A 25,289-nucleotide genomic window follows, 5' to 3' on the forward strand; every position below is an offset into this window, starting at 1 on the left:
TTTATTTTTATTTTTACTCTTAAAACATTGTTAAATATAGATTTTTTTTGAAATTGATAAAATTGAATAATATTATAAATTTTACAAACGTTATATAGGAGCTTATTTAGAAGGTATATAATTGTGTTGTATTGAAAATCCTTTGTTACCAATTCGACAAATATACTCAACCGTGTTCCCAAAAAAGTAAGTTGTATGTAACGTGTGTCGTGTTATACTTCTATCGCTCGTCAGTGTCCAATGATCGTTTAATTACAAAAATGTCAGAAATAACTAGGTATCTATTTCTGTGTACCACACCACCACGCCCGTACCTACACGGCCGCGGTGCTACAGTCTATATTTTATTTATCGATCTAACAAACGTTTCACTAGCATTAAAAATAAGTTCTTTGGGATTGTACATTTTTCAATAAATATTAGTATATATGACTTTACATTATTAAATCATAATTCATGATATACAAAAATAATATTAGTCATTATTATAATACGATAAGAAATTATTTTTTTTGAATTAATATACATTTTTTGATTGCTACTATATATAATGTACTATTATTTAATTAATTGATTCGAATATATTTCCTTGTTAAAAAGTAAAATAGATATAATCTCTTTTAAAATATAGGTATTGTACAATAGTAGGTATTGATACGGTACGGTTTTAGTTTTCATAAGAATCTTTTAACAAAGAAAATTTATATATATATATATTATATATATGTATATGTAGGTACCTATCTAGTTATAATAATACTAAAATATCTTATCATATTAAAAATAGTCAAACATTAAAAGTATTCCTATTTTTATTAAAACAAAATATTGTGCCGTGTTCTAAAAACTAACTAATAATAACTGTCTGTTATAGCTGATCTGGTATTTAGGCGTAATCGAGTAAACCAAAAAATAGAATACAAAATAAACGCCAACAATACATCCTATTTCTGTTCGCTATATGATTACATTGTGTTTCCGGTAAGGTATTATTGGTATTAGATTTTACACGGTGTTATGAACATTTGTATATATTTATATTTATATTCGTTGCGTGACGTTGATTCTATTTTACGAGTTACTTTTTTTGGTAATTTCAGATTTCAGCAGTGAATATAAATTAACTACATCTAAGTCATTAATTTTTGTTACTGAATGAATGTGTTTACGAAATATTAGTCGCATACTAGCTAGCATGCAAATCATTATTTTATTTTTTATTTTTCAATTAGAAAACGGGTAGTGGAACCCAAAACATAGTAAGCACAAGTCATTTTAACAATATCTCAAGTAACAAATTTAATTATTATATTATTACTTATTAAAATTAACAATTATTACCTATATTATTGCCGTATATTATTGTGTTTTCGAATGTCGACTATTGTCGAATATAATTTAAGTACCTATTTTTCATTTTTAAAATATAGTACGACACTACGAGTCTACGACTACAGAAAAAGACTGATCTGGTGACGGTCGACGGTTGTGTGAACGTGTGATATGTGCACTACCTTAGCTTTACTGAAGTATAAGCACGTCTCAGTGCCTAATACCTAGGTAAATAAATTGTCGTTTTAAATTTTGAAAACGATGATGAATAATTGGATTCTGAAATGATATCTGCAATTTTAGTGAATCTCGGTTAACTTAAAGAAAATCGAAGTGTTTAATAAAAGCTGCTGTATACTGTAAAATTATCCATCCTTGTTTCGAATATTGGATCTGGGGTACCCCAGCAGTGGTTGTTGCAAGATTATAGTAAATGAATACATTTAATTATTACCTATATATAATTGAGTGCAAATATATTTTTAATAGACAAATTTATTAATGTAGCTATAGATCGTCTGTTTGACGATGCATTTTGAGAAGACGTCTTATTGGTTGAATAAGTACCTAGTACCTACATAATATGTATTGCCTACTTTATTAGTTCCTAAATCATATTCTTATTGCCCCTACACATTGCAGGGTTTGATCCTTCCATTATATAGATTTATATATTCCGTGTCAAGTATAGGTATAATGTATATAGTAGGTGACCTTAAATATGAGTTAGAATTTAAATTCTGTGTTTATGTTTTAAACGTATAGGAGTATTATATTTTACCACGAAGAAGCCATGCGTAAGCTGGCGTATAATTATAATTTTAACCCGATGGCCGATAGGTAGGTACTTCTCGATATTATAGTCCTAGGCTAGGTATATAATAATATGGTCTATGTCTTGTACGCATGTAGTCCATTTATCATTTATTATGAATTGTTTTTATTTAAATTTTGCAAAGTATGAGTAAACAATTTAAGATCAATTTGTGATTGAATTCAAGGACAATGTTGAATGTATTCTAAAAATGTGCCAAATTCATTACAGAGTACAGACCATTGTTTCTCTTTTGCGGGCCACTAATCACTATAATCACTATATATAAAACTACAAATGTGTTTCACATCACAGCACAAAAGTCCACACAACAATAATTCATCTTGCAGGCTATATCTATATTATGCGTTGCGTTTCGATGTCCAAAAAAATTAAGTTTACATTTTAGTCCGCATATGAGAGTAGTACCCATTATTATAGGTAGTTCATTCTATAGTTTTTGTATTAATTGAACGCTTGAGTGATTTTCCTTATCCACAAGTCACAACGCCTGTGGAAAGTGGTAACTGCTATATTATATATATGTATAAATTGTGTAATGTATTTATATAATTATAATAAGTGTAGATTTTATGACATTGTGTAATCTATAGTTTTAGTTATTATATATAATTTCATTATTTTAATCGTTTTAGGTATTTATTTCATTCGGTATATATCTACCTACGCGTTTGACCATCGATACGATATCAAAATGTGTTCGTTATTTTAAGTAATTACATCCAATTTGTCAAAAACAAAACAAAACACCAGACCGTTTTTTTTAAAACGATCGTATCAGGTCAAGGTGAATGTTTTCACAAGCGCGTGGATCGATGGGGCGGGATGGGTGGTAAGGATAATAGCCGCCGCCATGGACGAGGAAAAGCATAATATTACACTGGCGCGTATTCGGTCACCCCCGCCGAGTGTAATGCGTATAGAAGAAGCGGATTACCCGGCCGCCGCGGTTGACCCTAGTGCGGGGGATAGATGGGGGCGGGGTGTGGTCTCGGGCGCGCCCGTTGGACTTTTCCGCACTGCTAAGCTTGGTGTACAAAGTATGTGCAGCCGATGCAAAAATAGTTTTAGATAAATCAAATATAGTTAACCTAACCGTTTACTTTGTACTATACGGTTACGAGTTACGACACATTGTAATATAATATACCCATTATATTACATTAGGTAGGTATACAGTACGGTCTGGACGTCTCGTCAAAATAATTAATTAATACAAGCAACAACATGTTTCATGATATTGTTTGATTTCTACGCGCCGGTGTGGCGGTTACTCATCGTTTTCCGTACCTATAGGTAATAATATAATGTCAAATAATAAAAAAAACTTCAGATAGGAGCGGTTGGAAAAATCCCAACAGTTAATAATACGCGCGCGTAGGTACCACCTATAGCTTATAATCTAGTCTATTGCGGCCAGTTTAGCACGCGTCCTATATTACTAATAACATTTTTTAATACAGTATTATTTTATCAATTCTAACATTATAATTAACAAAATATTTTTTCGAAACATCAAACCAAATAATAATAATAGGTACGCATTCTGAAATAACAATTGTTTCGGTTTCTTAGCATTTGTGAACTTTTTAAAAACACGTACGCGAATAAAATATACCTATTATACCTTCATTTTTACTTTCAAATATACCGATATACCATATACGTTAATACGTTATCAATTGACAATTTTAATAACAGTGTATTATAGGTACCGTATGCCCGTATACGTAATAAGTACAATATTATACCAAAAATAGGTACCTACTTTTGTACCAATGACGATGACGTTTACAACAAAATCTGCTGTTCTGCTGCAAATGTTCTCCAAATAGGTAACTATAGTAATTTATTACCATACTTAATATATATAATATGGGTAAGCTTTTGTCGGGACATCGGTAATATAGTTAAATCGTCGATGTTATATGATTAAATAAATTATATTGTCAATATACTAGTATTAAAAAAAACCAATCGTTTAACGTTTATTTAATTTTTTGGTGTCCACTGTTAATGCCGTTAGGTCTTATTTTAATATTTAACTGATGTACCTAGTAGGTATGTAGGCAGTGGCATCGAGTTTGATTAAAATAGGTGGTTCAATTTTGACCTTAGTAGGTATACCACCTAAGACGAGTAAGACCCACGTAGTACCTATGAAACGTTCAATACAATCATATATTCTCAATTTTTCTCACGATAAAATGTATAGCTACTCTATAGTTGTATAGTATTACGCACTAACATGGCGTATTTCAGTATTTGGGGTTGAGGAAGTGTCGTAGTAGGCACCGGGTTGATCTGTTTGATTTTAAATAAAGTTAATTTTTAAACATATTTGTACATAGTTCAATTATGATTTTGATACATAGTTGGGGTTTTAAACTCTCCCCAAATATTTTTTTCCTTTTTTAAAAGTCGATAAAATAATGATACGTGATAATAATATGTAGATTATAGACAGAAAAAATGATTAACAATGAGCAAAAATATTACAACGATAAACGTAATAATTTATTTCCTACTTATTCTAATAACTCTAATAACTTCTAATTACTAATTTTAAGTTCTAAAAATCTAACATAGTAGGTACATAAAAAAAAATTAAAATTAAAATCTCTTTAAAATTGTAATTCAACTATAATTTTTACAAAATCTAGCAATTGGCGTCAGTTGCGATTAAATCGGTAGGTACGTAACACATCGTATAAGTAAGTATACAGGCTACTATATAGATACAATCAATTAATTTTCGGTGACAACTGACAGTACCTACCTGGTCTATGGTACCTGGTAGACAAAAAAAAACCAAAAAAAAAAACCCGTGAAAATAAAAACCAAATTTTTACATTTTGCTATATTATGTCATATTTCATTAGACATGAGTTTTAATTTTTTAATTCAAACAACGATCACTACAATAATAATAATAATAATAATAATATAGGTAATGTAAGTATTGTTTCTTCTAAATTTGAACTTAAAATGTCTGTAAAAAATAACTGTGTATTTATATATTGTTTATATTTTATATATCGTTGTTTTAAATTTTCAATCCTTAGCTATGAAAATTGAACATTTTATAATTTTTAAAAATTTGTCACAATACAATAATAAGAATAATAATTTAAAATAAATTTCACGTTTTAAAAAATTGTCAATACAAACATTAATTACTATAGTCTACAGTTATAATAATAATAAATAAAAAAAATAATAAAGATTGATAATTTGTTCAGTTAAATTAAGTAAAAATAATAAAAATAACCGATAAAAATGTGAACAGTCAAATAAAGTAAAAATAATAATAAAAAAATCATAAGTTATCGATATATTATTGCATAAGAGATGGCAGTTCAAAAGTTTTCAATATCATGTATACCATTATCATAATCTTCACATAATTTTTTTAATTGGATTTGTATTTTTTTGTCGTTTTTTGTCGTCTCTGTTGTGGTACTCTTAGTTGAGCTTGGGCTACCTAGCTTTGTTTCATCAGCTGCCACTTCTAATCTTATTTTAGCTATAGTACTCCAAATTTGGATGTGTTTGTCCTACTAATTTACTAAACCTATGATTCCATCATTCCGTCGAATTATTTGTACGTTCTTCATCATTTAAAGTTGAGTCGTGTACGTTCCATACATTTGGTGAAAAAATAGGTGACCTAAACTAGCCCACTAGGCCCACCCCCTATATACGCCACTGACAATAGTATAATATAATATAACACTTGGGCAGTTGGATTATTGATCAACATTTTTAATTAGAAAATTAAAACTTATGTCTAATGAAATATGACATAATATAGCAAAATATAAAAATTTGGTTTTTATTTTCATGGTTTTTTTTTCTTTTGGTTTTTTTTCCGTGGTCTTTTTTCCGTGATTTATATATTCATGGTACCTACACTAATATGTTCGATTACCAAACCATCCACATTTTTAGTTACAGACAAAGGCGTACGCAGGATTTTTCAATGGGGGGGGGGGGCTTGTAAATTAATTACATTTTTATTTTTATTTTGTCCAGTCATTTTCGACGTTTAGGTGAGGTAGGTATTGAAAAATGTTTATACAACTTCAACTTCTCAACTTTTCTAGTAGAAAATATGCTAAGCTCATAAACTTTGTTGGAGGTTTTTGGAAGGAAATTGGACCTAGTAGGTACTTTTGGGATGTTAAAATTGAAAATTCTCAATAAAATCGGGAAAAACAAAAATAAATAAATGAAAATTTGTTAAAATTGTTTGGTAACTTTAGTTAGACCGTCTTCGCTTGGATTGTGTTTGATTAATTTTAGTTTTTTTGCTAAAAATTATTCGTTCGGTCAAAAAGCTTAAAATTATAATACAGGTTCCTCAAAAGTTTCTATTATAGCTTTTAGAAAATATTAACGATACAAAGGCACGATTATTTTTATAAGCATTTAAAGTTCAAATTTTGACATAAACACAGTTAATTCGTAGTTAAAAATTTATAAAATATTAAATTTGTATACCTAAGGCTAGAAAATTTAATACAAGGTCTTTCATACTTTTACCAAAAAATTATTGCAAAAATGAATTCAACCTATTTCATATTCGATAATAATATTACACAGTAATACGATACGTATAATATAATTAATTTAATTATTATAGGCGGTACAAATATGCCCCTAACTAAACATACTAATTTGGTAACTTACGTATAATACTACCGTGTTTATTTATTTTAATAAAATAATATTTTGTTAAACTGAGCACCAGCCGCATCCACAATTCACGCCCCGACGGCCGTGGTGGTTTCGATCGCGGTTATCACGTGCAGTTATCACGTGCAGTTATCACGCGCCGCTCTGTTATCACGTTCGCGGGCATGTGCCGCCGAACCGCGACTTACCGCCCGTCGTCGCTGGACGTCGTCCTGGACCCGCCGTTGGCAATTTTCTTGCAACTTTTCCGCATCCCCCGCCCGCCCGCAAACCCATCAAATGGGTCGGGGCGGCGTGCACGTCGCACGCACAGACACTCTGCGCGCTCGCGTGACAGCGTCCTTACCCGCGGGCCAAACCTTTGCACGCCGCCGCCACCGTCGCGCCGCTTCGAATACGCGTTATTATACGCTATTCGCGCGCGCACCGCGTACGGTCTTCGACGCGCCCCGTCGTGGCGTAGGTATTGTAATTTTCCCGCCGCCCTCTTCTCGTCGACCTCCGCCGTCGCGGTGCCGTTCCGGGACCGTTCCTACTGAACTGCTGCCGATTCCGACGCTGGCGTGGTCGGCGTGGACATGAAAATGCCGAAATTCAGGTACCTATGCCCGACTGGACCCAGAACGGGGCCTCGTCACGTCTTTGTGGGAAGTAGATGTTTTCTTGGTTTTGTTTTTGTTTTTGTTTGTTTTGTTTGTTTTTTTGGTTTTGTCTTACCGGGAAGTATGCGACCTATCGGTGACTATCATTATGCCACTTCATGTAGTTGTTTCGAGCTGAACTCTGTCTGTTTGGAGAGAATAAAGATTTGCTATCAAACGTCATCGATGACCTTCCCAGTATCTACAATAGTAATATTACACAAGTCTAGCCATAATCACATCATACGTATTATGATTAAGACCAGTCTATTAATTCGATGACATTGAAAATTCACCAAAAATACGCCATGTATAATATGTTGTCCTGCTAGTCTGTAACCGTAGACAGAAAATATTATTTTTATGCGTGTTTACCATTTTGTGTTAAGCAGTCAGGTTTGTTTGTGGTATTTTATCATTGATATTGTTGACACGGTAATGTTCTTTGATAGGGTTTAGGGACAATTTTCAAAACCAGTAGTATTCCGTGTTAGTTTAGATTGAATTTGTTAATAAACACTATTACATATTCCACATCCGCTTTCCACTGGTCAAAACATCAATGTTTTGAATTATATTTAAGTTTTCATCAAAATATATATTTTTAATTAGTACCAAATCTTTTTTTGAATATTAATGCTCTTTCTGAACAAGTGCATTAAGATCCAAGCTTTATATAACTAAATAATATTACTTACAATACTTAACTACCTACAATAATTAATAAGTAGATCATGCTTAAAGGGATCATTTGTAGGGTATGTCATCTATTTCAAGTATAAATTTGGTGCTAAATTTCTAACTATTCTTTAAACAAAAATAGTTCATATTATAATATTTTAATAAAGCTTATTTACCTATTTAAAGCATAAAAAAACATTTAGTTTGAGAACTTAACAATATTTATTATTTGTATTAATTTTTGTTTACATTGTGAATTATGTGCTTTTTATTCTAAGTGATTGATTAACATTTTTATAGACATTTAAACTTAGGTTAAGTATTGATAAATGATTAAACCCATACATTTTATTGTTAATATTTTGTAAGTTATCAGTTTTATACAACGTTTAGTAACTATCTGTTATTATTAAAATTAAAAAATTGTCATAGCATAGAAAAAAAACATTGAAAAAAAGTATAGGTAAGGTACTCACTTTAAAAAATAGAAACAAAATTAATTATTTTATCATTTATTTCTGAGTACCCAGTTGTATAGGTATTTTGAATTTTTTTTTAACACATTTAAGTTCAGTTTCTAATATTAAAATTAATAAGTTCTAAATATATAAACATTATTATCTAAATATTACCTTATTATTATTAAGTTTTTTTAGCATATATATTTTAGAATAAGCATAATGTATAGATGTAGGATGTAAGTAGGTACAGAATTAAACTATTATTTTTTCTCGAATATTTCTGAAAATAATGAATCTAAAATTATCTTAAGAATGTTCTGTTAGAGGATAACTATGAACTCCTTGAAATTATATTGGTCATATTTGAGCTTTTATATAAAGTTATAGATTGTCCAGAGTTACCTGCAAAATGGGGTTAGGTAAAATATAAAAGCCCATATACAATTTTAGGAAAACAATTTTATTATTATAGCAGTTATCGGCGGATTATATTTCACTTTTTCAAAAAACTGTTGATGTTGAAAATACAATTTTTTGTTAAACTTTGTTAAACATATTTTAATAAGAGACATTTACAAATTCTAATTAAATAAAAGTAGGTTTATTGATCCCAATTTTTTTAAAAAAAGATTTGAAATAAATAATTTAAAAAAGTTAAGAAATACTAATTAATATTATGTAACAAAAGAACTAAATACAATTTGTATTTATTATTATGTACTAAATGATGGTGTCCTAAGTCCACAAACACCACTTTTTTAAACTTATCAATGCTATTAGTTATTACCTAGATTTTTTTTAAATAACTTGTACGTATTGATACTCATTTATGGTGTACAAAATTACAAATTCATTGAAAAAAACCATGCTTCAATAACATTGACACACAATGTTTTGTGACTATTATCAGTTTTGAATCATAAAAATGTTTGAAGTTTTTTGAATATAAATTGTTTACCTTGATAATATAAATTGGAGGCAGATAATGTGAACCAATGTAGTTTTTTCGTTTGAAATATTTACCTTTAATATTTTGTAACTATGTTCTGAATTTATCAATTCCCTTATCAGAAAGATCCAATAAAAATGAAAAAATCTTTTGTCCAAATTAACCTTGTAGGTAAGTCCGGAGTTACCCCATTTTGCGGTATAATTATTTTATGCATTTTAAGTAGGTATTACATTTTAAAATATTCTACTCAAAATCAATTTTAAATATGTACTTAGAACCTATTAAGAATTACTGAATATTTATATTGAGAATAACTTATTGAATATTTCTGAATTACTGAATGTATAATAGTATTCAACTTAAGGAAACTATTTTAATACTTTTATTCAAAAACTTTATTAACTTTAATATTATATTTGTATCTTTCTATTAGTTGTCTGTACACCCACATCTAATATATGTTATCTACATAATTGAAATATATTCTTGGAATTTATTAAATATAAATTGTATAAATACATCTATATTATTGTACTATTTATTTTCTTTAGGTTTTGATAATAATAAAAATATACACCTACTGAATTTATGATAAAATGTATGTACTCAAGATTTTAGTGATTCAGTATGCAATTTAATATAATCTGTGCTTATTTATGCCAATTGCTAAGCATTCCAAGTCTTACATTTTTAGTTGTGTGTTATAATGTTGAATAGGTTTGGGAACACTAAGAGTTTAGTTCCATGATAATCGCATAGTTAATGAAGTTAATTTAAAATTACTCAAAGTACAAAATTTATCCCAATAATATATTATTATAAACATACTTTATCACATTATTTTAATATATTTCATTATTAAAACTATTGTTGTCTAGATAAATTGCACAGATTTAATTTAATAAATGTAAATCATTAAATCCTGACCGATATAAATAAAATGAATCCATTAAAGATAGTATAGCTATAAAATTATTCCTCAACTCCAAAGATATAAAGATTATGGTTAACAATAAAATAAAAGAGTTACTTAAAATATTTCAAAAATATATGTAATAAAATTCTATTTTTCTAGTAGTTTATACGCTATTGAGTTTATGTAATTATAGTTAATAGCTTTTAATTTAATATTAGTAGAGACAAATGTCTAACTTGACCGTTTTTTATTAAACGGGTACCTAAATGATAAAGTAAGGCACCGTGAATTTATCGTTTAGTTGTACATAAAAAGTGGCAGTCAGGAAAAGAATACTGGGATGCAATTGCATGTCATGCGCAAAAATTTATAACAAAAGAAATACAATTTTACATTTCAAAAAAATATCAAAACTGTTATACTGTTTTTCTGTTTATTACTTTTTTATACCTAATTGATTGGTTTTATTTATTTTATATAGTTATTGCAATTATTATGTAAGACAATGAATTGTAATTTATTGTCTTCATTTGCAATAATTTGTAAATTCTTTTTGGAAAGACTTGAATTACTTTTTTTAATATCATACATATTATGAAAAGTAAGATTTTTAAAAATATAAATTAGTAACTTGATCCATTCACTGCTCTAGACTTACTATTACGTTCCTGTATTTTATAATATTATAATTTTCTGCTAACCGTACAATTTTAGGAAACCCTGGATCGCATTATTTTAAACTTAAATAATTAGATCATATAGATCTCAAAATTTAAATTTAAAAAAAATTTGTTTCATGTAGCATACACACGTTGCAGTGCATAAATAGTGTAGCAGTGAAAAGGTTAACATCTGAATATAATATATTATAGTGTTTTAATATTCTCAAACAATTCTTTTATTATAGGTATGCTGTAAGCCATTGCTATATTGAGTTAATTAAACATATTTCTAACATGCTACACAATTAAATTAATTTTTTTTCTTGCGGTTTCATGAAATTTACTGCAACCTGGGTTTTATGTCATTAGTTGTAAGTACTTATATATAATATAATGTAATAATGAATATCACATTTTAAATAGGGTTTAGTTAATAACCTAGGTATAATTAGAGAACATATATTATTATTTTCATTTGTAATAATTAATGTATTAGATATGTAATCCATTTGTATGTTGTTATACAAATAGTCAACACCTGTAATTACTTACGTTATGATTTAATATAGTTATATAGGTAGTAATAAGTCTTATTACTTATAAGACTATTTGATTGATAACTCTGTTGGACAGTAAAAAGAAACGACTCTCGAAGATAGATAACACATTCTGTAAAGAACAACAAAAACAATGTAAAAATATTGTACAAAATAAAAATAAAAACCTGTTAAATATCTAGGTTAGTTCAACATACAAAAACATTCTAAGCGAAAATGTTATATTTATGAAATTCTAAAATAATAGTAAATAATAATACAACACAATTTAAAGAAAACTAACAGACAACCTGCTCATAGACCAAAAAGTTGTAAAAAATTATTTTTGTTTCATTCAAAATGATGACGATCATAAATGTTATAACAATAAATAACAATATTTATTATTTTGTTGTATCTAATTCAAAAACATTATTCATGGTGACTTATAACTTTTATTATTATATTGTATACCAACATACAATGAAGTTTTATATTGCAATGTTTTAAGCAAAATTTAATTCAACACATTGTTATACTATTAGTAAAATAAATTACTTAAATAGCTGCAATATAAATAAAATATTATCTATTTACCTATATTATACTATTATATGTATAGGATGATGTAAGTATCATGCGAAAATTATATTGGCTTTGAAATTAAAGTAATTATTAATACTTTTACTTAATATATTATTATAGTACAGTAGGTACTAAAAAAAATATTATGCTAACCATTAACCAAATAATATACATATAACTACATGGGTATAAGAAAAAAATGTAATAGTTCTAATTATTACTGAATGGTGTATGATGTAGCTAAAAGCTTAAATAGGTAACTAAATCAGTGACTGTGAATATCATTTTAAGATGATAATAACTTGGTTTTAATTTTGAGAAGGCAGGTTCTGTAGATGAACCTAATTATAATGTGTTAAAATATTAAATAATGCTAAAATGTAAACATAATGCAGTAAATATTAAAACTTATGAAAATATTTTTTAGATTAAAAATTGGTGGGGATGGGTGGTTGCCCCACGACTTATTTCTAATATCTTATGGGGGTGGGTGGGTACAAGCTATTGTTTTTGCCACACCTAAAAAAATTTAGTTGCAAAGTGTGTTACTTATTTGGATTTCTGTACAAATCATGTATTAAAATAAAATGTGTAACGTAATTTAAAACTGTTTTCTTAATACCGACCAACTGTTCATCTTGATTTAAAATAAGTGGTTCCATGTCAGTATTATTGTTGGTTGTTTCATAATGACAAAAATTATATATATAATTGTTATACATTGGAAGGACCATACATAAAACTATACTATACGTGTAATGCAAGCGTCTGCACATGATATATAATCAGTATATATTTAAATTGACAAAAGTAGCACGCTGCTCAATATTTATTTTCAAAGAAAATTTATGAATCTAAATATGTATTAATAAGTAACCATTAATTGTATAAATACCATTATACCTTGTGGGAATTAGGTATTTTTTACATTTTATTAGTTTCTATGGTGATATACAAAACATTACGCAAAATCCGTTTGATAAGAAAAAATATACCCAGTCCAAAAACATATGTATGTTAAAAAAATATTCTTTTATAAAAAGACCAAGAAGTATAAAAAAATCAAATTTTTAATACAAAAAATGAAGAACTTTTACTATGAAAAGTCAATTATTATTATACATTATTTATATATTATTTTTTTGTACATCTATGCAAGTTAACTTGTCAATACACTAAGTATGTACCAAAAATGTTCTCTTTCTTAAAAACTTAGTTTAATAAGTTAATTTCTTGAAAATTGAACAAATTCATATGCAGTTCACACAAAATGAACTTGTTCTATCTCATCACTGGAGCTGTGGATAATGGGAATACAATTTGTATTTACAAAATAAACATTTTTTGAATTTTCAGTAATAATTTGTGCTGAACTTTATAGCCATATAATATAAGGCTAAGTTAAAATAAAACAAGACTAGTTGTTTTAAAAAAAAACAACCTGCAATAACTTTTAGTAACAAATTATTATAATTTGGACGGCACCTATGCTTAAACTTCTGTAGCAATGGTTTATTTAACGGAAGAAAAATTACTAAAATAACGGTATAATTTTTAATTTCTTAGATATAAAAATTGTATTATTAACATGGTAAACATCAAGAAAGTAGGTACCTACTTTGCAGTTTTTAACCTAATATTTATGAAAAATGAGTATGAATATAATATTATTTGACGCAAATTGTTTAGCACCTAAATACTAAATAGCATCGATTAAACTGAATGAAGCCAAAAGGTAATTGTATTATATTGTACGTTTTTTATTCCTAAAATTTAACTACACCATTATGATTAGTGCATATTATTGTACTTTTTAATTGAGTTGTATTTTATTTTACTTATATTAGCATTATATTGTTTAAATATACATATATAGGTACCTACAATCAGCTGCTCATTTTAATAAAGCCTATTGCCGCAATTTCAAAAGTAATTGTGCAAGTAATGTAAAAGTTAAAGTACAATATAGTACTATATATAAGCGCCACTAGTGGTGGTGGCTTAGCCCCCCCCCCCCAAAAAAAAAATAAATTATTCAATTGTTTTCTTAAATATTAATTTAAAATTCAACTGTAATTATTAATATTTTTTGGAAAAAATGTAATTATTTAATTTTTATTTCAAGATTATAATTATTTTATATTTCTTTTGATAAATATGGACAGTAAACAATGAACAATTATAAACAATTTTACAGTATATATTATTATTGTGAAATATGAAAATTAAGTAAATAAATATTTTTTTTTATATTTTTAAGTGAATATATATGGGCATGTGGGAGCAATGCTCCAACAGGTTACTTAATACTTTTCATGTAATATCAATATTTGAGCCCAAGTTGCTCCACCGACTATACATCAGGGGTGGCCAAACCGCGGCTTGTGTCATAGACTTTTGCGGCTCGCATCTTATCGTAACATTTTTAAAAAAAATTTGAAAACATGAATTTATGTATTTGAAAAAGTATAATATTTTATTAAATTACAGTGAATAGAAAAAAATTTGTAAAAATAAAGTGTTCTTGATATCATTTTTCTTTATAGACTATTTTCTTATTTGTTGCGAGTTTATTTTGATTGCAAGCTTTTTAAAATTAGGACTAAATGTTGTTAACGCAGTCCTTAACAATTCAGTTAAATGATCATCCGTTAATGTTGATCGATGTTTAGATTTAATCATTTTCATGGTTGAGTATAAAGACTTGCAAGAATATGTTGTTCCAAAAATCGATATTAACTTTTGAGCGCAAAGAGTAACTTTTGGATATTTAATAACAGGCACATGTTTCCAAAATTCCAACAAAGAATGACAACTGTATTTGAACTGCTTCAGTCCTTCATAAAAAAAAAAAAATGCAATCGAAGGTTTAAGTAATTTCAAGTCTTTAAATCGATCTTCAAAGTGAGTTGATAAACACTCTAATTTTTGTACATAATCTTCACAATTCAATTTTGTTGCTATTCCAACCAAATAATCCTCATTTTTTTTTAAGTACGGAAAATGGTTTAAATTATTTATTCTTAAATCTCTTTGAAAAAGTTTAAGCTTATTTTGGAAACTGAAAATGTCTTGTACTAGGTTATTTATGAATTTATTTTTACCTTGAAGAGACATATTTAATGTGGCTAAGTGATGCACAACGTCAGTACAAAATGACATATCTCTTAACCATTGTGGGTCTGAAAGTTGTGGAAAGTTTTTATCTTTTTCTTTTAAAAATGTTTTAATAGGTTCTAATAAATCGAAAAATTTTATTAAAACGTTATTTACCGATAACCATCGAACTAAACAATACTACGGAACATCATTTGGAATATCATCCTCTAAACTTTCAACAAAGTTTTTAAATTGGCGATGTATCTTTGAACCTGAACGTATGTAATTTACAATTTTAAGAACAAAACTCATCACATGTTCATATTTAAAATATTTAGCCGTTAGGTGTTCTCTATGAATAATGCAGTAAATTGGAATAAAGTCTGGAAAATCAGTATCACTTTTTAAAATACCTATCAATCCATTTTTACAACCTGTCATACTGGGTGCACCATCAGTTGAGACGCTAACAATTTTTGCAATAGGTACTTCTGCTTTACGAAGTACTACGTCAAGAGCATCCTTAATATTACAACCTCTAGTAGTTTCTTTAAGAGCTATAAGATCTAATAATTTTTCTTTCACTTCCATATTCATCGTCACATAACGTATAAAAATAGCTAACTGTGGTTTATTCTGAATGTCAGTAGATTCATCAGAACAATTAGCAATTTCATTTTGTAAATTAGAGAAAATATCTGAACTTATCATTGAAATACGTCTTTCCATAGTATGTCTACTATTCGAAATATTTTCAACCATATTTAGTAATTTTTTATCTTCCGGTTTTAAAATGGAAATAACATCTATAATGTTTTTTGTTAAATATACCCCATCTGTGTATGGGCGCTTTGCTCGAGCAATATTAAACGCCATACAAAAACTCGCTTCAGTAGTTATATCGGTTTCTTTGGAAAATACCGCCATAACATTGGTTTGATTATTTAATTTTGATTTCATTGTGCTTAATTTATTTTTTCTCAAATCAGAACCAGTAGGAAATTCGTTACTAAACGAACTGTGATTTGTTTCATAATGGCGTTTTAAGTTACTAACCTTAAATTGTGATGGTTGGGATTGACAGATGAGACAAAATGGTTTACTGTTTCGTTCTATGAAAAAGAACTCTTCTTCCCATTGTAATTGAATTCTCTGTGTTCTTCTTCATACTTCCGTTTCTTAGACATAATAATTATTTTATTAATGTTGTGTTGTTACACGCACGACGTCAAAGAGCACTATGAAGACATAATATCCATTATCCATGTGTGTCTATGTCTGTATGATATTTTTATAATTATGGTATTTATGAAGATAAAATTTAATTTTAGATTATTGTACAATTATTGTTATCGTATTCTTCACATTTTATTAAATACGATACCTTATCTTATCTTATTTACAATATCACATATATATAAAAATTATATAATAATATGACCTTTTTCTTTACATTTTGGCTCTTCCATATTTATTAATATATTTGGTGGCTCGCGAGTCTCTTCTCGCTGGCCACCCCCGCTATACATCAATACAGTATAGGTACACAACACACAATCAGTGTATAGAAATAAAGTAGGAGTTTTTAACAAAAGTGCAAAAAATATAATACATATTTTGTTAAAAATTAAAAATAAGTTTTATCAAATTACTCGCTGTCATATTATCACTTTTCATTGATGATAAAAATTAACGAACTCTTAAATATCATAATATTATTCACATTCAATACAAACAATCTAAAATCTTTCTATTACACAACCAAATTATTTTGAAAAATAGTTTCGTCAAATAATTACCATGGTTAGTTATTACTTAATAGTTAGACAACCAATATTAAAGTTCTTTTTTACATTTTAAAATGGATAAAGTAAAGCTTCCGATATTAGAAAAAAAGAATAGGTATTATATTATTTTTATATTAGTTATAAACTTTCAGCTCACAAAAAAAGATTTAAGGGTTGTTGCGTGCAGAGTCAGAGCTTCCCCCCTCATAAAATCCAAATAAACTATAAATTCATTAGTTAGGTAGGTACATAAGTATGTCAAAAATATTTAAAATTTCTTAAATATAGGTACATATAATATATTATATAGGTAATATGTATATATTACATAGATATTAAAAATACAAGCTGATTATGTTAACACAATCGTGATTAAAATCATTAAGAGGACGCTACACCGATATGTGTTGTCTCCGTCTTATAAGTGAATAACATAGCAAATGTACGGTCAGCAGATCACGTTTAACTCAGTTAGTTTAAAAATTAGAGTAAATCGATCTATTATGAAACTTGATAATAAAAACATTATCTGTGTTTGTATGTGGGTTTTTTACGATAGTTCAGTTTTTATGTGAGTTATGAGCATTTTTAATTTACGCTATATTATATACGCACAACTTGCTAAAAAATTGAACCATCGTGAAAAACCACATACAAACACAGATAATGTTTTTACCATCAAGTTTCATAAAAGGTCGATTCGCTCAAATTTTTAAACTAACGCCCCTCAGTGTAAATTTGCTATGTTACGCACTTGTAAGGCGAAGACAACGAATGGCTGTGTGCCTGTGTAAGAACTAGGCAGGTATAAAATATTGAACAGAAATTAAATTTATTCTGCAATTTGGGTTGCGTAGTTTTCATTTAGATGCCTTAGTCCCTTTATTATGTGTTGTATAGGAGAAGTTAAAGTTGTCGTTGAACTAAATAAATTTTAGATTCTGATTGAAACGATTAATTCATTTTACAATGATGTTTTTAAAATTTTAAAATTTAGTTATTTATTTATTTATCAATAATTAGGTATTTACTTACATATCAGCATTAGCCACGTATTTGTCATTCAATTGAGTTGTACTACCAGCCCCATATCTAACATTAAATAAATAGGAATGTATTAAAATTCTTTAACAAAAAATATACTGATATAAATAATAAGTTTAACTCATTCTATAATACACTTATATATATTTTTGTTTGTATAGTTACATTTCATTAGGCAAAATTCTCTTTTTGTGTCTGTTATCATCGTTTGGGGCAGTAAAATGCTTCGATATTCTTCAACAGTATCTTGTTAGACGAGAAAGTGAATCTTCGGACGAGTGGAAATTCCGGAGGTCAAGGAAAAACCGGAATTTTTACGCAAAATCGGTTTTCGACAGTATTGATTTTGGTTTTTGGTATAACTGTAAATCAAATAACCGTATATACGAGTATGTACGAGTGTATATGACATTTTCACTGGTTGTTTTTATTATCATTTTCTATTTACGATAAGATTTTCAAAATATTTTTAATTGTTTTGAACTGTTTACGGATACATTCAGTTTCCAATTTTTTAAATTTTTTTCTATATATGTTAAGAAAATGTTATTGGTTGGAAAAATCATGAACACTTTTAATACAAGGCTCCTGATATATTGTTATTATAGCAGTTTAAAAATATTAAAAATACATAGGCCCAATTTTTTTTCATAGGCATTTAAAGTTTGAAATTTGACAAAATATATCAAATTTAAAATCTAAAAAAAGATGGGTAAGTGGATGTCGTTTTGCTGTACAGTAGGTTACAAGTTGGTTACTTTAATGGATGGTGTTAAATTTGAATTCAATGAGGTAGTATCATTGTATAAGAAAAACGATTCTGAGCGAAAACGGTGAATAAAGTAATATTCCGTATATTTACCTTTTTACGCGGAACCTTGTTTTAAATTTTAAATCCTTAGCTATAAAAGTTGAACATTTTATAAATTTTTAACTACAACATAATTATTAAATTTTAAGTTTGATAAATTTTGTCAAAATTTGAACTTTTAAAGTATCTACAGTTATTCGTTCTTAAATAACAATAAAATAATAAAACCGCTACACGAGAAATCGAGTGAATATCCAATATTGTAAAAATATGAATTTCAAACGCTCATAAAAATGTAATTTGATTTGCTTGTAGACATTTTTTTTTTGATAAAGGTAGACAAACTTATGAGGAATCTTGTATTACATTTTCAAATCTTAGATTCAAAAAGAAAAATTTTTATGGATTCTCAACTCAAAATAATTTGTTAATTTTCATGATTTTTCGTATTTTGTCAATATTTGAACTTTAAATGTTTTTAAATAAAAACTGTGACTAAGGATTTTTAATATTTTTTAAATGTCAATGTAACAATATAGTTGGAGCCTTGTATTCAATTTTCAAGCTTTTTTAACCACCAAATAAAGTTTTATTGACATTCATAGAAAAAAAGACTAATAAAATTGGAAACAAAATGTTCCTAAACCATTCAAAAGAAATCAAAATATTTTGAAAATTGAATCGTGTATAGAAAAAGCAAATATAAACGACCAGTGAAAATGTCATGTAGTTCATTTGTTTTAAAATTACACCAAAAACCAATTTTGCGTAAAAATTCCCGTTTTTCCTTAATTTTTATGTTGTTTTTCCCTGCGCTTTTGAAAACTTTTGAGAATTTTAAAATTTGACTTCCCATCGAACAAGATACTGTTGAAGAAAATCGATGCAGTTTTACTGCCCCAAACCGTGATGACAGACACAAACATAAAAAACACACATCATTGTAAAATCAATACATTCATCGTTCCATTCAGAATCTAAAAGATTTTGTAGTTAAAAATTCATAAAATGTTCAACTTTTATAGATAACTAGATAAGGATTAAAAATGTAAACCAAGGTTCCTCGTAAATAGGTAAATAAATTACTTTATTCACAATTATATCATCAAATATACTTAGAGCCGTTCCTATAATGTCCGTTTAAGTTAACCGACACTTTACCTAACATTGTAAGAACGGCTCTTAGTAATAAATCATAGACTGACTGACCGTCTTCGCTCAGAATCGTTTTTCGAATATTAAATTAAATTAAAATTTAACACCATCCATTACAGTGGCCCACTTGTAACCTACTGTACAGCAGAGAGACACCCACATATTTTTCGTATTAATTTTCATATTAAAATGTACGTGACATGACTTTCTAGCGAGTAGAAGCTTTTAGATTTATGAACTAAGTCCACCCAACTTAGTGCCTAATGCCTATACTAAATCTTACAAAGTTATATTACTCCTGCAAGTTGATTATTTTTTGAGTGATAACAATTTGGAGATAAACCACACACAGATACAAGCTCCAAGTTGTGCAAACTTCCAGATTTATTCGAATAATTTTCAATCTTTATTATTCAAATTAAACAATTACGTATCTTCTAAGCCCGTACAATATACATTATTGCCAATTGAAGTATCTAATTCTATTAAATAGTTTGGTTTGACGGTAAATGGTTTAAATCAATTAATTGATATATTGAACGAATAATTTAATAATTTGAAACATAATATAAAATATATTTGTTGTATAATTAAATAAATAAAAAGTTTTTTAAATAGGTTCCCAAACCAGTGGCGTAATTTTTACGCAAAAATACGTTTGTTCATTTGAAATGTTCAATCGTTCACTGAGACTTGGGACAAATAATTGAGCGTTTTAGATAATATAGGTACTAAATTAAACTTTTATAAGATAAGATAAAATTATTTTATTTTGACGATATTTCAAATGGTCGGTATTTTGAACTGTCGGTATTTTAGACTGTCGGGATTTTGGTTTGGGGTTTTTGACCATTCGGGATTATCATTGTCGGGATTTTGAACGCCTCCCGTGGGTTTTTGTTGTGCTTACATTTATCGCGTTCCGATAAGATTTAGTCTTTGAGTGTTATATATTGATGAAACAAGTGCTCTTTCAGACATACGCCGATCATACACGCTTATCGAGTATTATATTTATAAATTGTATGGAATAAATCCGATAAACAAGATTAAATTGACATAGACATTAGACCTATTGACTGACGTGCTTATAATATTGCAGTAAAAGGAACTATTGTCAGTAGTGATTTATCACTTACTTAATTAGTATTTTAGATAATTTTTAAGGTCATTTTTTAAAGTTTTTAGGGCATTTTTGCACTTTTTTAGGGCTTTTTTGCATTTTTTTAGGGCATTTTTGTGTGTTTTTTAGGTCATCAACATCCTAAATCTAGTTATGAGTTATCTGTATAGTAATGAGACATCATATTCACATATTCATTATTCATAATTCACATAAAAATAGGAAAATGTATTTATTTTTTTTAAATAGGTTATTAACTATAATTTTTTAAATATTTTTTGTTAGGTTAAAAATGTTAATAATAAAAAATACAGTTATAAGTTATCTGCATAGTAATGAGACATCATATTCACATATTCAGCCTTCGTAATAGTGTTTGCATTGTTTTGTTGAATAATTTTTTCCATTTTTAAAATTTTTTTTTTTGATTTGGTGTTTTGAAATTTGTAAGGTTCATTTATACTATTCATTTTTATATAAATTTCAGATTGTAACTCTAATATTTTATCCATAAATCTGAGGATGAGGTGTATAAAAGCTTTTATTAAAATGACTGTGGAAAGAATCCCAGGCATTAGTTGTCCGAGTTAATGTTGCGGAAGCTGATGCCCAAGTATTCGGATGAAAGTCAGCGAATAAAATACACGTGTTTAAAATATAGCAAGAAAATTGTCTAAGTCGATCATCTTCAGGCATCGTAGGCATCAATTCATAGTTGAAATAATTGAAAACATTTTCTGGCTCTAAAAATACCATTCCAAACACATGTAATAATCATTCTCTAATTATAGATCCATTTGATTTATACTCTGAACTTAAACCAACTTTTTGAATTCGTCTCTACCAGGCCTGTGTTAAGTGAAATCGACATCTTATAATTACGACTTCAGGCCAAACGTTTAGGTAAGCAAATGAATAGCTTTTTCAAAGTCAATAACCATAGATTTGGGTTTCAATATATAGCCGTTTTCAGTACATTTTTCGTTCAATGTTTGAAAAAAATTGATATAAGTGTTAGTAGATTTATTTTTTAATAAACCAAACACCAATGGTATATAGTGCCCGTTAAAATATCCATGAACACTAAATAGTTGAAGGAAGTGCTTGGCACAATACTCAAATGTACCATCTACATATAACATTTCTGCTTTACATATATTTCTAAATTTGATTTACAACATATGATTACGAGTTCACTATTAAAATCATTATACAGAAGCATATCCTCTCCTTTCGAGCTTTTGTATTGCATAGAGTTTAAAGCTTCCTGAACAGATTGAGTTGTATTTGGTAATGGAGGTAGTACATTTCTTCTTGCATTATACATATTTCTTTTGATATATTTAACATCACTAACCTTGATTAAACTCGTATCTTGAACAGTAAAGTTGCTATACTATGGAGTATTTTTGCTGGTCTTTCACAGATATCTTCGGTTGCTTTTCTCTTTGCACTAGCGGACACAATTTGTCGTTGTAATTTTTGAATATATATTTTATGACTGTGATTCACTTTTTTTTCCGTTATTTTCATGTTATTTTTTTTTTCTATCGTTTTCAAAAATGCTTTACACGTTTTTACAGCACATCGCCACTTTGTTTCACCCGAAGACAACTCACGTTTTAATTTTGAAAATTTAAATGTTTGGAATCTTATAACGTAATTTTCTTTCTGGCTTTCAGTATGTATAATATCCATAATATTTATATAATGCTTCACTGTTGCGTGCAAACGGCTTACCAAAATATTACCTATACGTGAAGTCGTTGTATACGCATTGATATCGCTAATATCATATCGATTATAGCGATAAGCGTTCGGCTCCACCAATAAATGAACAACAGTATTTTTAAAATACACATAATAGGTAACGATGAATTCAAGGTCACTTAGATAGTAGATACTATGGGCACAATTTACTATACCTATTGAAACGTTGCTTGTTAATTTAACTATTCAGTTATATTGTCATTTACCATGAATATTAATACATTTGTTTTATTCATATAATTAGTTCTTTATTTATAAAATTTTACAAATTACAATATTTGGGGATGGGAAATACCTTTTTCCCGTTAATAGTTATATAATACAAAAGTATTTAGTCGTTATTACAAAATAATGGATGGAACAGATAATTGAATTAGGCCCGCTCAAATAAGTGGCGTCTAATTACAATCGCTGTTCGGATTGAGCGAGGCTTAGGCAGGCGCGCTTGGGGGGACTTGTTTTATCAGAGGTGTCCTGAAAAGGACAATTTGTTTCACAATTTGAACCGTCTTTTGGTCGTTTACCCAGGTGTCGAATCCCCGTGTCTGACTGGTTGTTATTGTCTTTATTTGTAAGACCCTCCGTCGCTGTCCTTCACGTTGGGCCAAATCTATGTCGCACGAAGCTTAGTGTGGCGCATCGGAGTTCCGGTCTAAGCCATTCTCCGACGTCGGATATAACGAGAGGTTACCACTTAGTTAACTCCGTGGACAAAGATATATAGGCAACCGGCAATGTTCTGGAATTGGCGATGCTCTAGAGAGTTGCACACGGGATCGTACCGGTCGTCGTTCGCTGGTCGTGGCTCTTGCACGCCGTGGGCCGTATCTGGTGTCGTCGTTGGACCGTACGATCGATTTGTGGCGATACTCTGTAAGAGTTGCACACGGGATCGTACTGGTCGTCGTTCGTCGGTCGTGGCACTTGAACGCCGTGGATCGGAGTCTTCAGTCTTCGTTGTAGTTTGGTCGAAGCTTGAATGAAAAATGAGAGTGTGTTGATGCTATGCTTTGCTTTGCTTTGAAGGGGCGGCTATGCCGTTAACTATACCAGGCTTTTGCCTCTACTAGTGGATGAAAGTTGGTGAGGGTGATTATTTAAAATTGTTGGCCTACCCATGATAGTGGGTAGGGTTTGATCCTATTTTTAGTGGTTGGAGGGGGGTGAGTTTTACCTAAGAGTCGGATGTGGGCATGAGCAGAGAAGGAGTTTTTGTAGAACATCGATTTAGATTGGGTACGGATAGAGTTTTTATAGACTTGAAATTGGCAGATTTTAAAAGGACCGAGTTTTTGACGATAGAGGGCATACTTGTTACCGTGTGAATACCGATGTTTTGGACAGATTCGATGCGTTTCTAGTGTGAGGGACCGATAAAGGGTGCCCAAGAGGAGCCTGCATAAGAGAGAATTGGAGAGACGTAGAGTTTTAGAATGTTGAGTTTCAAAGTCTTTGGGACGGGGCTAGAACGGTTATGTATGGGGTAGAGCATTCCGCGAACGCGAGTGGCCTTTTTGGTGATGTTTTGGACGTGTTTATCGAAGGTGAGTCTGCGGCCGATTGTGACGCCAAGGTATTTTGCGTGATTCGACCAGTTCACTGGATGATTTTCGAGTATTAATGGTGGGATGGGGGAAGTATTTGAACGTCCGAAAAGGATACCTACGGTTTTGGTCGGGTTTATTTTGATTCTCCAGCGATGAAACCATGTAGTAGCTAGGTTGAGTTGGTGTTGTAATTGTATGGCTGTGCGTTTTGGGTTATTGTCGAAAGTATAGAACATTGTGTCGTCAGCGAATAGTGAGAGATGAGCTTTTGGAGTTGTTGGAATATCGTTTATGTAAATCAAGTAGAGAGTAGGAGAGAGGCAGGATCCTTGAGGGACACCTGCGAGTATGTGTCTGGTGGACGAGAAAGAGTCTTCGATTTTTGTGATGAAAGTGCGGTCAGTGAGAAAGGATTCGATGATTTTAACGATTTCAGTCGGGATGTTGAGTTGAGATAGTTTGTAGAGGAGATCTACGTGCCAGACTCGGTCGAAGGCTTTCTCTACGTCAAGAAAGATGGAAGCGGTGTTTACGTTGTTGTTAAAGTTCTGGCTGAGTTGGTGAGTAAGTTTGGTCAGTTGAAGAATGGTAGAGTGTTCTGGCCTGAAGGCAAATTGTTCTGGGCGGATTTTGTCACGGAGATTGTTTTGCAGG

General features: G+C 29.3%; 2 protein-coding genes across 4 annotated transcripts in view; one reads left to right on the forward strand and one right to left on the reverse strand.

The window, feature by feature from the left end:
- Positions 1–3,986: 3,986 nt before the first annotated feature.
- Positions 3,987–25,289, forward strand: part of LOC132936755 (trehalase-like) — a 131,234-nt gene continuing 109,931 nt past the window's right edge. Inside the window, exon 1 of one of the 3 annotated variants that reach the window (XM_061003515.1) lies at positions 3,987–4,002. The gene's annotated coding sequence lies outside the window, so the exon portion shown is untranslated. Of the gene's footprint in view, positions 4,003–7,117; positions 7,464–25,289 lie in introns of those variants that run through there. The other 2 variants (XM_061003514.1, XM_061003520.1) reach the window with 2 other exon arrangements.
- Positions 15,597–16,358, reverse strand: LOC132952836 (general transcription factor II-I repeat domain-containing protein 2-like). The gene has a single exon (XM_061025299.1). It carries the CDS (start codon positions 16,356–16,358, stop codon positions 15,597–15,599), a length of 762 nt encoding a protein of 253 aa, XP_060881282.1.

The sequence above is a fragment of the Metopolophium dirhodum genome, chromosome 1 (genome assembly GCF_019925205.1).
Source record: "Metopolophium dirhodum isolate CAU chromosome 1, ASM1992520v1, whole genome shotgun sequence".
NCBI lineage: Eukaryota > Metazoa > Arthropoda > Insecta > Hemiptera > Aphididae > Metopolophium > Metopolophium dirhodum.